This window comes from Manis pentadactyla, chromosome 6 (genome assembly GCF_030020395.1).
Source record: "Manis pentadactyla isolate mManPen7 chromosome 6, mManPen7.hap1, whole genome shotgun sequence".
In the NCBI taxonomy this organism is placed as follows: Eukaryota; Metazoa; Chordata; class Mammalia; order Pholidota; family Manidae; genus Manis; species Manis pentadactyla.
Genome location: NC_080024.1, coordinates 47,349,070 through 47,364,016, shown reverse-complemented (window position 1 = coordinate 47,364,016; position 14,947 = coordinate 47,349,070). Strand labels below are relative to the sequence as shown.

At 39.6% G+C, this 14,947-nt stretch overlaps 1 protein-coding gene across 6 annotated transcripts in view; it reads left to right on the top strand.

Annotated features, from left to right (window-relative positions):
• Nucleotides 1–14,947, top strand: part of SPATS2L (spermatogenesis associated serine rich 2 like) — a 171,076-nt gene that overhangs the window by 77,141 nt on the left and 78,988 nt on the right. For 4 of the 6 annotated variants that reach the window (XM_057503813.1, XM_057503812.1, XM_057503811.1 and 1 more), the window contains one exon: nt 14,351–14,411. In XM_057503813.1, coding sequence (XP_057359796.1) covers nt 14,373–14,411 — 39 coding nt within the window. In that variant the 5' untranslated portion in view covers nt 14,351–14,372. Of the gene's footprint in view, nt 1–4,300; nt 4,425–4,478; nt 4,679–14,350; nt 14,412–14,947 lie in introns of those variants that run through there. The other 2 variants (XM_057503810.1, XM_057503809.1) reach the window with 2 other exon arrangements.

Below are 14,947 nucleotides of genomic sequence, written 5' to 3'. Positions count from 1 at the left end.
CTTTGTAAGGCAAGGGGCTGATCGATTATTCAGAGGCTTAATGAAGGAGAATGCTTTGTCATAGCTAAATTAATTTTTTCCCATCATGCAGCATAGCTTCAGGATTTTTTTAAATTAACCTAAAACTATGACCATTATATATTCTTTGTAGTTTTTCCTCAGTCCTTACCCTATGTTTTCCATGAGATTTTTAGAGTGGTCTGGTTCTGTCTAGTCATATATTTTTGAAAGCATGAAATGAAAAATGAAACCAAGTTATGTCTGGTGGTAGCCACTCAGAAATGTTTTCTTTAAAGTAGATTAATTTTCAAACACATTTTCTCTCCTTATACTTCCTCATATTTTTAAAAGAAGCATTTAGTTAAACAAACAAGTATGTCTTTTCCCTGTCTGGTTATCTCTTTTTCAAGACTGAGTTTGGTAAATTACATAATATTAGCTTTGTTTTATCTCCCAGGATGTAAAACCAGGTAAAAATAAAACCAAGTGAAATCTTTAATGTAATTTATGAGTTGCTTCCAAGAGGTAAATGTAACTCATCTACATAGGTTTTATTTGTTTGGGAGCCTTTAATGTTAGTCAGACTAAAGCACACATTATTGTAAAACTGAAAAGGCAAAGAATCAAGTTGCATAATTTGAAATGGTTAAAATAAAAAGATACCATTTTTGATTCAGTATTTCAAGAATAATAGAGAAAATAGGATCTAGTTTCAGAACCTTATAATCGAAAATGACACTAGAGTGGGACAGAGAACTGGGATGAGGTGGGGATGAGAAGGAATGCTCCCATTGGCTAAAAAGGAAAAGAAAACAAGGGTGTTATCTCTTTGCTGCATTACAAACAAGACAAGCATGTAATTGAAACCACACCATATAACACCTTTTCACATATGGCCTTCTGATGTTGTCTAATTGCTTACTGCCTGCTAATCTTATCTCCCTTCAGGAGCCAATCTTAAAATTGTATTGCATTACAATTAACTAAACACATTGCATCTAGCTAAGACATATAGTGGATCCCCAATAAATACATATGAACTGACTTCTGTGTACTACACAGGTAGGTTTTCTTTCTGGCCTTGTACATGACTTACTTGTTTCTGCCAGAAAGGTTTCAGTTTTGCTTTTCCTCTTCCCTGAAAAGCCATTCCTATCATTGCTAGTACTGCCTCAAAAGCAGTGTACAACACTACCTCTTCTTTGAAGCCCTCTCTGATTAACCCACCTAAACTAAATCTATCTCTCCACTCTAGAAGCCCCTTTTATAAAAATGGTTGTAGTCATTTCAGAATGATTTCTTTAAGAATCTGTTGCTGTCATTCTTATTTCTCTTGGCTCTGACATCCCACCTATGCCACACAATATACACCCGTCAAGAATAGGCACTGAGTCTCATTTCCCAAAGGGACATCCCTCCACATGCAGTTTCCAGCCCACGGGGAGCACACTCAAAGGATATGTTCTGCTACTAGATGATGAAATGTTTAGTATTAGTAAAAAAATCAGAGAGCCCTGATTGTCTCTCTCAGTCCTCCGAGAAATGGGGATAAATGGAATCTAGGCTGTGAGTGATGGATCTTTTTCATCTCACAAGTGATCAAAACCTAATACGTTTACACCTGAAAATTGCTTTAAGGTAGATTGGATGAACAGAAAGTCTTCCAAAGGAAAATAATATATGGAATTTCATTTATTTGAAAGGCCTGTACAATATTTGAACTACTGTACGAAAAATAGTTTTGATTCATTCAAACTTTAGAAAAATGATTTGGAAGAGATTAAACTACCTGCTGCTAAGGCCTATAGATCAGAAGCATTTGGTACTTTCTGAACTTCCCCCTTTGTGAGCTGAGCCAACGGGCAAGCTGGAGCTCAGTGCAAAGTAGAGAGGACGAGGTGTCTGGACTTAGGCCTTTGTAAACTAAAGGAGTGAGCGGGCAGGCCATGAGTTTTGCAAAGAACCCATAGCGTGCATACATATGTGTGTCAATAGCAATAAAAACCCGTATCTGTGGGTGGGGAGTTACAGGGGTGTACAGTGGTGAGGTTAGTGGTTAAATGTGTTTGGTATTGGGTTGGAAACCAATTATTTTTTGTTCTTTCATACCTGCAAGTATGAGAGGGTCAAAGTTCAGTCTTTCTCTTTTGGACCAAATATAGACTTTGACCAAGTACAGGCTTAGAAGGCTAGTCTAGTGTGACCTGGTTATCCTGAATGCAAGTCTCTGAGTTAACAAATAAATTACTAGAATATGTTGGGGAAGTTACCTGGTTAAAGAGATGAGAGATATAAGGCCCAATGTAGGAAGACATGGACGGCTTTCAGTGCTCGTTGAATAGACCTTGACTCTGAGAATGACTAGAACGCTGCAGGATTGGAGATAGGGCAGCTAGGACAGGGAGTGGTTTTAAGGGTGGGTAAAGCAACGTGGCTAGAATGGCTTTTGACATTGCTGGTTTTAATGGTGGAATTTTAAAGTGACAACCCAGTACTGGATGTTGAAACTGGGGAATAAATTATTAAAGACTTATTGCAGCTTAGAAAGGAAAAATAAAATGAGAGCACTCTTACTCCTCTTTCCCATGTTTTTATTGAACATATAATTGTCAAAAGCATTCTACTAGGTATTTTTTAAAAGAGAAGTAAGAAGGGGAATTTATCAGAGAAAGGCTTTTTAAAGGGAAGGAATTCTTTTCATAATTCTTTCAATCTATTAATAGCTTGTATATTTGAAGAATTAATTTTCCCATCACAACATATTTTAGGTGATGAATTTCTAGTGTTAATTACAGTTAGAACTTGACAAAAATTCACTAAGATAGTAAATATGACCTCTAGAATTTTGAGCATATCATAAAATGATCAGAATGAGTTTTTATTATCTATGATTGCATTAGAATAAACTCAAAGGCATTAAAGTCATATTAATTCTCTCTTTTATCTATCTTGGTACAATTACCTGAAATCAGAATGCATCAATAGAGATTTGGTAATTTTTAAGTTGTTCTCTAATTAGCTCTAAGACTTTATTAGAACTTTGTTCTGTTATAACTGCTTATTGTCTTCTAAAGACAAGAACCTTAGCTGTGAATTTGGTCCCTAGAGCACTGATACACCTGGTGGCAGCAAGGCTGGAAACCATGACCTGTCATGGACTCTGTGGGGAGGAGGTATTATAATTTGGGATTTACTTTTGATTGTGCTGAAGTTTTAAGAACATAGAAAACAAGTGATCCTGTGGACATAGTTGGAGCCCAAAGAATTTACATCCCTTTTTTTGTCTACATTTTTTTATTGAAGTGTAGTTAATATACAATATTATATTGATTTCAAATATATAACATAGTGATTCAACAGTTATACTCATTATTAAAGCCTTACCCCACATAGTGTAGTTACTATCTGTCAACTTAGAAGGATGTTACAAAACCATTGACCATATACTCCATGCTGTGCTTTCATCCCTGTTACTAAGTTACATTATGTTTGCAGTTTTGTGGCTCTTTATTCCCTTCACCTGTTTGACCCACCCAACCCAACCCCTCCCCCATGGTAACTGTCAGTCACTTCTCAGTGTCTGTGAGTCCACTGCTGTTTTGTTCGTTTTGTTTTGCTTTGTTTTTAGATTCCACATGTAAGTGAAATCATACAGTGTTTGTCTTTCTCCACCTGGCTTATTTCACTGGGTGGTTATTGAGATGGGTGGTGATGATGTGGACCAAGAGAAATCCGACCCTAAAGAGAATAGTGCATTTTTAAGAACATGTTGAATTTATTTGTTAATTTTTAAAAAATGAAACCAGCAAGCAGGTAACATGTATAGGAGCATCTTGTCAGTAGGTAGAATACGCCTGACAGGTAAGAAAGCATTCACCATTCTGCCCCCCAGTGGTTATCCCCACCCTCAAGGGTGAGCACTCACACTTCTTACTGGGAAACACTGAACTGCCACTATGAGAACTGTCTTCCTTTGAGTGAGAGCATTATTCCTAATAAAATGTATATACTCTCAGAGAGAGTCGTACAATATCACTTAATGCAAAATTAGCCAACAGATGCTTGTAGTTAGATCTATAACCAGGAACAGGTTTTGAAAGGGGAGAGGAGAGAGAGAAGGCTCAGGTGCAGTGCTTAGGAATGTTTGCTAATTGATCAACATGTCTGTACTGGTGTCACTGGCAGATTAGAAGCTTTTAGTGGATGACCATACTCAGAAACTGACCTTTGGAATGATGACTACAGTCCCAGCCTGCACTGTCTCTTAGCCTCTGAGACAGTCAGTGTAAAGGTTACAAGTTCAGCCTTACAGCTGTGACTTCCCTAATAGAAGAAAAACAAAGAACTGGCCACTCACTACAGGGGCCTGACAGCAAAAGCACTGGGCACTTTTACAAAAAAAGAAACAAGCAGATTCTCAGAAGGTGAGTACCTCTGAGCCTCAGGTGGCTGAGGCTACCAGCCTACTGCTGGTTACTCAGCCACACCCAGGATCCTGCCACCGACCCAGGTTTCCTACTCCACCTGCGTCACTATTGAGATGACTTACTGGTCACAATAAAAGCAAGTTGATAAAGGTGGCCAGTTGGGAAGCAGGGTTTATCTGCCTACTGAGAACGCCAGACACTCAGGCTGTGTGCTGGGAGCCCTCATTTGGAACACCAGGAAACCTTAAAAAGTGAGTTGAGATTGATTTTGTGGGAAGAGAGGGGGAAGAGTAATGGGGGGGTCAGTGAGAGGGGCTGACTGTCTGTGAGTTCCGTGGGTGTCCAGGCACTGTCTCAGTTTCCTAGTATTTCTTTCCCACCACACACCAGTGTGGGTAAGGTAGTATATGTCATATACTGTTTTTATTCAGCCAGTGCCAGTGATGTTTCTAGAAAGTAGGGACAGCCTGACTTTCTCTGCTACTCTGAGAAAAATCATTAAATGTTTACTAGGAGAGTTCTGACTTAATGAACTAGGAAATTTGTGAGTTTCTTGAAACAAAGGTTATTATTGAAACAAGAATATGCTCTAAAGAGATGGTGGCTTCCTTTACTAGGTGTTTATTCCATGGCAAATGAGCCACCTTCCCCAGAGTTAGCTGTGAATGTATAGCTTTTGCTTGCCAGGTTTAGTTAGGATTTCCCTTTGCCAGTCTAGAATTATATTGCAGAACCACAGTGCATGTTTTCTTTGGAAATAAATATCATTATTTTCTTTAAAAAGTTGCTATAAAAAGTTTTAAGAAGCATCCAGCTCCCACTGACCCCGAACCTGTCTCCAACCCTCTGCCGCGCCTAGTCTCTGCAAAGAGACTGGCAAGCAGGGCAGGTCACAGCCCGGTGCTGCTTGGGCTAGAACTTAAGCCAGGTCAATTCCAACTCTTATTCCCTAAGTCTACACTCTGATTTCCTCCCTCCCCTCCTCACTGGGCTATTTCTGTGTTTCTGTGTACATATCTGTCTCCCTCCAATGATCTGAGCTCCTTTCCTTTTAGGGCAGGAACTCCGGGGACAGGAGGTTCAAGCTCAGATCCCAGCTCAGGTACTTACCGCAGTGTGACTTGAATAGTAACTTACCTCTCTGTGCTTCCATTTCTTTGTCTATAAAATGAAGATAACATACTCTATGGTTTCATCGTGAAAGTAAATGAGTTAATACATGGGAAGTGCTCAGAGCAGTGCCAGGTATACAGTAAGAGTTCTGTCAGTGTTATTTTGTAACCATTATCAGCATGCCCCATAGAACCTGGCACATTGTAGGTGTTCAGTAAATGTTTGTCAAATAATAAGAAAAGCCATGATCCTTTCTGTAGGAGTTGCCCATGGGTAGCTAAAAAGCTGAGGAAAAGGAAAGAAAGAAAGGGAAGTATGTTATTTCTTTTTCACCCTTTGAGGAGTTTGTGTAAGGTACTAGGTGCTCCGAGGTGTGAAGGAGTACTGTGCGTGGTCTTTTTTCTAAGCCCATCTAGAATGTGGGATTTGCTCAGTGGGCATTAGCGGATGGGGGGCAAGCTGGCCAGACCTGCAGGGAGAGAGCCCATTACGGTGTGCTTGGAGAGGGTGGAATTTATTCTTCTGAGTCTCATAGCACAGGCCCCTTCACCTTTCCTGAGGCTTCTCTGCAGATGGGCATGTTTTGAAGACTTGAGCTGACATCATCTCATCTTAAAGCATAATTGAACTGCTGATACAAGTGGGTACTTGCACCAGGCCCAGGTCACCCCCATCACTATGGAAACACACGTTTGCTTGAAAGCCCAGCTATCAGCAGCAGAGCCTCCCAGGAGCCAGTGTCAGGTCACTTTTAGAAAAAGGCATTTATTTATATTCTCAAGCCATCAGAGATTATGAAATGAAATAATTTCAAATTAAATAGAAAAATCATGTGGCAGAGGAATGCTAATAAAGCGTGCCATGTGCCCTCCCCCGTGCTTGCAGCGCCTGAGATCTGCTGCATTTATTTTAGCTGTCCTTTGCTCTTTTGCTTCCATTTGCATTCTGCTGCTGCAGGGAGGTGGTTTGGCACTTTATGCAAAAATGGTTAATTTTCTCTCATACGCATTTACCAGTACTAAAATGGAAAATTCAAAGCGGGGCCTGCCATCAAGGGTGCTCTGTGCTCTTCGCTGTGTCTCTGCGCAGCATATACAAGGGCGTGCGATTCGGGTGACTCTGTCCCCTGAGTGAAGATGCTCTACCACAAAGGTCTGAAACTTGGATCAGCACATCTTGCCCTAGATGTGCTCAAGTGATATTCTATGTGATTGGAAGCTTTTATCTGCCACTGGAAGGAGGCCTTTTCAAATAAGTATTGACTGTTGATGACCTGTTTAAATAAAACATTCAATTTTCTTTCTTCCCCCCACAAAGAACTTAGTAGGCAGCACGTTTCTGAACCAGAGGCTAACCCTGCCTTTCAATAGTGGCAGAGCCAGGGCTTTTAAATGTGAAATTTTTTTCTGACATTTGCCCTTAAAATGCTTTTCAGTGGAGTTGTTCTAACGGTGAGTTTAGTACACTGAAGTGTCTTTGAATAAAAATGCAACCTTGAGATTTTTTTCCCTACAAATTAAACAGAAAAGCCTAGGTAAGTATCTTTATGAAATTCATATTTCAATCACTCTTCTCTGTTTCATTGTTTATGTGTCCTCATTCCTAATAATTAAAGCAACTTTCCCCTAAGGAACAAGGCACTTCACAAGAACTTTTATTAAACTATGACAGTTAAACCACAAAAGGAAGAGCTAAGCACTTGGAATGTAAGAGACCTCCATAATTACAGGACCAGATAAAGAACCACACAGGACTGAGGGAAAGGGGAGAAGGCACAACACAGAAGAGAGAGAGATGAGGCAATGGAAAAATTAAGCAACAGAAAACTTGCATAATGTTAAACTTAAACAAAGTCCCAGTTTTAGAGAAGGAACACTGTTTTCCTCTTCAGCTGGCCTGCAAGTACCCTAGGGCTTGTCCTCGAGAACTGCCTAGTTCTCAGCCAGTTTAAAGGTGATCTTTCAGAGAAATAGCCTAGGACATCGGAGACAGCAGCCTACACCTTTTATTTTTTTAAGGTGAATTTTCAGGTTTCTGCTACCCTAGCTGCTGAATGCTCCCATCACCCCCCATGGCCCTTACAGACATGCAGTACAGCAAGCTGAACAGGACTGTGGAGGGCACATGATCTGAAGGATAGAGAGTATATTGTCCCAAAATGTGACTGAAGAAGGTCAGGACATGCTACGTAAAATATGCTGCTTTCAAATATTGACTATTGTGAGCTGCAGGTACCTGAAAACCAGCAAATGCAAGGAGAGATGTCCTCTGAACATCCCTTACCTGCCTAAAATTCCTCCAAAAGAAACTCACGTGTCATCAGTCTCCTCCGGGAGTTTCACCCACTGGGAAGATTGTTGACTTGTCACAGGCAAGGAGACTAGATGTCAGCACCACACCTAGATACACTTTGGCAGAAACTGTCACACCTCCTGTCTGTTCTTCCAGGGGCTCATTCATCTTGCCTAAAAGTCATTTACTCTCCCGTAACAGTAATCCCCCCACCTGCCTTGCCACCTTGCCCTGTTGAGATAATATTTAATCTTGAGTTCTAAGCCACCTCTTTGAGTTTCTCATTTTCCCTGGGTGTCTCCCAGATGTACATAGGTATGCATGTTAATAAACATCTGGCTTTCTCCTGTTAATCTGTCTTTTATTACTGGGTCTCAGCTAAGAACTCAGAGGAGTTAAGGGAACATGATTTTTTCCTTCCCTGTAACTCCAGCTTCTTATTCTACAGCTGGAGACTTGAGGCCCCCATGCTATACTGTGGCAGTCTAGAACCTTTCCTCATATGTCCCATCAGGATTAACAGTGTCCCATATAAACAGATCTGCCAAATTTTACCTGTCTTGTTTCCCATTCTCTCAGAGCACTACTCCCTGCCAAGGGCCAACTGATGGCAGTAGAGAATGAAATCCATTAATCTTCCAGGGGGTAATAGATGCAGTAAACTGGGTGAAAATGCAGATGTGTTTTATGAAGTTTATTCAGGTTAGGCACTCAGGGAGACTGCTGGATCCTTGATCCCAGAGGCTTTTTGCTGCTACCTCCAGTCGCATGCCATAAGTGACCCACAAATCAGTCCTGATTCTCTTCCTCTCTGAGGCAGCCGTGAAGAGAGGTCTCGGGATCTGTGTGATCGCAGCACTGTCTAGGCTGTACCAGTCAGAATCATAGGCACTTTCATTACTTTAATGTAGAAAGAAGAAGCAGTTTAAACATTAGACCCTGGAACATCGTGGACTCCCTGAGCAACATCTTCCAGCCAAGGAAACAGTTTGTTGGCTGAGGGCCCACAAAACGCAGCTTTTTACACCCTCACCTAAGGTAGGAAGCCACATGTAAACAATCATCTCTTTATAACAAGCACATTCCTGCCCATTCCTGCGTGAGTTAGTGGTTTTGCTCCGCAGTCTGTGTGCCCTGCATGTGTGCAAAGCATACATCACGTGCCTGCCCCACTTGAGAAGGCGATGCCCAGGATCGGTTTTATTCTGCTTGCTGGATTCTTGCTGCAGTTCACATACAGTGAGCCCGAAGACTTGTTTAAGATGATTTTGAGGTGCTATAAGCACAATGGCTGTGGATGGACTTCAGATCCAGACCACCTGGGTTTGAGTCCTGGTCCTGCCACCTACTGTGGGACCCTGAATTCTGAATTACTGAATTCAGTTAATTACTGAATCTTTCACATGTGTAAAATGAGAATAATCATAATTTTTACTTTATAGGTGTATGTGGGTTAAATGAAAAAACTTGTGCTATGCACTTAGCAAAGTGCCTAGTACATTGTAAGTACTCCGTAAGGGCACTAGTTCATTGATAATATGTTGGTGAAAATACTCCTTAACATGATTTGTAGGAAACTGGCCCCCCATTTATCTCTCCAGGCTTCTGTGAAAATCTGTTTGTTGTGTACAGTGATTGGGATCAAGGAAGAGGCCCCTTTCTTAATATTCCCAGGATAGAGCAGTGGTTCTCAAAGTTCAGTTGGTTAGCATCTGAGTACCCTCCAAAGCTAGTTAAAACACGGGCTGCTGTGCTCCATCCCCAGAGCACCCCCCCACCCCAGGCTTCTGGTGAGGGGCAGAGCATCCGCATTTCTAACAAGTTCCCAGGTGCTGCTGGTATTGCTCATCTGGGAACCATTCTTCAAGGGCCATGGCTCCACAACAGCGCTCTCCAACGGAAGTACCATGGAAGCCTCGTAGGCCATTTTAAATTGTCTAAGTCACATTAAAAAGGTAAAAAGAAATGGTTGAAATTAATTTTAATGTTATGTTTTATTTAACTCAGTATGTCAAATACTATCATTTCAACACATCGATATAAAAAAATACTAGGACAATTTACATTCCTTTTTTGTAGTGTCATTGAAATCCAGGGTATTTTTCACTCCCAGCACATTCCAGTTCAGACTAGCGACATTCAAATCTGGCTTCACATGAAGATCACTCAGGGAATTTCTTTTTTCAGGCCTCAATCCCCCCCATACCAATTGGCATTGGGGCCCAGACATCTCTCTTTCTAGAAGCTCCCCAATTGACTATGATTATTAGTCAGATAGTCAAGTTGGTCCCCAGCCTCTACCAACTTGCTCATTTTCCCTCTCTCTGCCTTACAGTTGGGATATTTGACACTTCTGTCTCCCCTTCAGCTATGTTATGATAATTTACAAAATATTATATTAGCCCCAATTATGCAATATGATTTTTATGCTTTTTAAATCATGGAAGAATTTTGCATAAATGACCTTGAAAGAAATTGTCAAAATCATCATTTTAAAATTGCTCTTATGTGTTGCTCTGGTTCCTTAAACCTAATTTTTAAAATATGATGTAATAGCTGAGAACCAGAAAGTGAATGAATCTAAGAGCAGTCAGATTTCAGAGAAACAAAAGTGAAACTTTAGCACTGCTTACACAATAACACACGAGGAACAGCTGAGATAGGGAAGTCAGAACGCATTTTGGCATTTCAATACATTGTTTTAACTTTAATGTTTTATATGACTGCATGAGAATTATAAATATATTTTTTAAGCTCAGTTTGGTAGTTGATCAGACTGTCATGTATATATTAAATGTCACTGAATTATGTTAATTAGAAATACTGAAACAAACTTCCTTGCCAGAATTTATACTCTTCAGGTTTATTTTTCATAAAGAATACTTATCTTTGCTGTAAACTAATAGATTTTCTTACTGGCATTAATACATATTAAGTAAGACCTTTGCATAATGAGTAGTTCAGATACATATAACTTTGTACAAGGAGTGACTGGTAATAACCATATTTGTGTTATGTTAATTTTACACTGGAGAAGTATATAGATGGTATGTGGGTGATAAATTGTGAAATTCTTTTATTTGGGATTGTTATCTTTTCCTTATAAGTTTTTGACATATATGGAGTGTATAATGAAGTAAGATTAATCTGTTATTTCATAAATAAAATCTCAGCCAACTTTTTTTCTCTAGGATGTATATAAAATTAGATACTATCTTTGTAACGTTATTATTGAAAACTAAACTACAATTTTAAGGAAGAATATTTCAAGTAATACTTAAGCTATTGCAACGTTGCATTAATTTCAGGACTTGTATTTCTAGCTATTTTAATTTTGTGCTGATTTATACACATGGAAGGCAACATGCATCCATGGATTTGAATAGTTAGGTCTCAGTAACTGGTCCGTTCCAAGGACAGTCTTAAGAGATCAGAATTAGAAACTGGGTTCCTTGCCAAGAAATCAGAGATCCCCATACCTTTCTTGTGGATTTAACGCTCTTTGGATCAAGGTTTGTCAGGAATGGACATCAGTCATGTCCAGTAGTAAGCACTACCAAGTGTGGTGACAATGTGTGATGGGAGGGAAATAAGGAGGTCTGTGGGCCCCAAGCACCTGTCACTCGATGACAGCATCTGAGGCTTCTCAGATTAACCCACGAGTCAGCATCTCTGAGGGCTGGGGTTTCAGGTTGCTGCACTCCAGGCCTGTCGTTTTGGAGATGACAGTAAGTTTACTGAAGGAAAACTTCCTTAAGTATCTAAGCTAAAGAATTAAGATTCACGTCAAGTTGATCTGACAGTCCAGGTCAGAGCAGAAAATAGAATCCTTAAAGAATTGGGGCAGAGCACAGTTTCATTCTCACAGGGAGGAGGGACTCAGCTCAGGAAAGGTAGTAAGCATGAGACGCCATGGCACTTCGGAATAATGTGGAGGGGCTAGTGGCAGAGCGAGGGTGCAGACACTCCGCAAGGACTTTTGGCACGCTGAAGGCCAGCTTTGTCCTAGTGTTTGTCCTGATCAATAGAGACTAACTTGCCTACCCACTTAAACTCTTAATTCTGTAAGGCAGGCCAAATTTATGTTCTATTTAGATTAAAATCCCTCATCCAGTTTCCATAACTGGAGCTGTAGCTGATCTCCCAATCTCTGTAATACACCAGCCAGAAAACCCTGATGTGGAGAGAGCATTGGAATCCACCTGCAAGTTAGAGCCTGGAGAGGCAGCTCCAGGCTGGGAGGGAAGGGGGAAGAAATTTAAGAGAGTAAAATGGGCAAAGAACAGCTCCCTGTAATTTTTATCTTACCTTTCCATCTGAGAACACTATAATAAAACCTTTCTACCTTCATAGCCAGAATTTTCCTTTCACACATGTAACTAATCTTACTGGCATCACTACCAAGGAAGAGTCTTCCTTGACATAGACTTTGAGGTCAAAGCAAAAAGGAATGGCCCAGGAAATATGAATGTATTTCATCCTATGAATAGAGTTCACCAATCAGGGCTGCCACTTCCTCAGATCTCAGAAATTTAGGTCTTTAGAAAATGCTTCACACCCCAATCCTAGACATCAAAGCAAAACAAAAACAAAAAACTTTTCCTGTCAGATTTCATACATCTCTGATGGCAATAGTAGATGTGTTCAGGAGATTTAGCCGACCTACTCTAATGGAAGGAATTGTGGCTCACAGAGCCATCCTAACAAATAGCACCAAATCCAGCTGTTACCTTCAGTCCTTTCTAGTTCCTGAGGTATGACCTGTATCTTCCTCCCTCCTTATCCTCATTCTCTCACACATGCATGCATACGCTATCACTTGCAGAAAACTCCATATATGCAGAGTATGTCTGCATGATGCCAGAACTTCCATTTGAATGAGAAAAGCAGCCCTCAAACACGGCTGTAGACCATCTGGCAGGCATTGTGAGGACTGATTAAAGGTTTCACTTTTTACCTATGGCTTGCCAACAAAGACTCCTAATCATTTGTCCTTGCACCTCAATTACCATTTGTATCCACTCTTAATAGATAATCAGAAAATAATCCCCTTGTCTTTTACTAGTAACTCTCAGGAGCAGAAATAAATGAGAATTAAATGCACCTATTATGTGACGGCTCATATTATTTACGTGCTCCCATATGCCAAATCAGAGGGTATAGAATTTACCATTTGGAAGTTATTGAAATGGGGACTGTATTTATTGGGATGGGCACTTCTTGCAGAGCATATGGTATCTATCACACAGGTCTCTCCTGCTAGCATGCCCAAATGCATGTGTCAGTGGCAATATTATTTGGAAACTTAGAAAAATTAAATCTTGCTGTTTCTAATATTTGATAACATACAATAATGTATCTATGTGGATTCCTATTTGAGTAGTAGTTGAGTTGTGTTTACATATTGTCAAGCTTTCATCCTAAATCAACAAAAGGTAATGGATATGAAATTATGTTTTCTCTAAGACCTAGGTTTAAAAGAAAATAGTGGGGAGAAATCTGAGAATTTTTACGAGATTTGTAGCAAAAGTCAAAAAGAACATAAGAGTTTTCATGGTTCTTGACTGACAAAAACCATTAAACATGCAAATGGGTAGTATATTCATATCTTGGACTGTCTTCTAACTGCTAATTTCTGAACCCATCTGTTAGCCCATTTTCAGTCATTTATGCTCTATTTCAAAAAGAGATTGAGACTATTAAAGACTTGAGAGCTATCTTCCATAATAACAGTGAAAGATTTAGATCAGATAAGAAGAAAGAGAATACCACAGCTTGTTAAGAATACAGATCTTCTCAGAGTGGGCCACTGCACAAAGAAGATTGAACACTGAGGGCAGAAAATCTAAAGAATTTAGGGGAACAAAAGACTTTTGAGCAATATTGAGAGTTCATTTGAGACTAGAGGTCATGAATTTATGGTCATTAAAAATATGGTGAAGGTATGTATGTATTGATCCAGAAACATGTTCATATGTTGACAAATGAAAAAAGCAAGTCTAGAAGCTGTTATGTACAGCATTTCTTATGTTTAAATCTGGAACTATTTCTCCTGTTTCTTCCTGGAGTACTTCGGGGTAGTTACATACATTGCAGGAAAGACTCAATAAATGTTTGTTATGTTATCTACAGGCTAATAAAAGCTGTGGGACAGTAAGGAGTTTGATGACAGTGCTTATTAGTTAAAAAGGGTACCCTTTTCCTCCTCTCACTATTTTGGACCACCTTTCTTGTCCATAATAAGAAGCACAGTTTGGGTGCATACTCATCTGTTTTTGTCATTTTTCATGTCAATACAGTATGAATAAAAGATTTTATATTGTCTTCTAAAGTTATTGTAACATGCTTTTAGAACATATCTAAAACAAGTGCTTAGCTTGAAAGTATTTTCACATTCTAAAATGGTATTTATGGTTATGGCTGAATGAAACTGTCTACTCTGTTGAAGAGAGCATAAAAATAACACATTTGAGAAATCAATTTAAAAAATTTTAAGTTTATCTTTTTCTCCTCTACAGGGCTTATTCCACTAGAGGCAAAATGGCTGAACTCAATACTCATGTGAATGTCAAGGAGAAGGTAAGATACAGTTATATATTGGCTTGCAGAAACTCCAAACTGGATAATGGAGTCCCAAACCAGTAAAAACTCAATTACCATGGAAGAAGGTTTGGAGGTTTACATAGTAAACCATTACAAATGGTTTGGAGGCTACACAGTAAGTCTGACACACTAGAAAACCATTCAAGAGAAAGAATTGTAAGTAGCAATTATTGAATGTGTGATAAGAATATTGCATTCATTTTCTCATATAATTTTAACCATTACCCCATTGAAGTTAGTACTGTTGTTATTCTCATTTTACAGAGGAGAGAACTAAGATGTAGAGAAATTTGATAATTTGCCTAAATTCACAAAGCTAGTAATGGATGCATCTGCAATTTGAACCCAGACAGTCATTCTACAGTTCATACCCTTAACCACCATGCTGGGTTCTGTCTGCGAGCTAGGATATTTTGTTGGGTCTCCAGAAATGGACTCACATAGAGACGTCCCAAGCATTATTACCTAGTGGTCATGCTGAGTAGCCTTTAAAGCCTCTTTCAACACTGAGA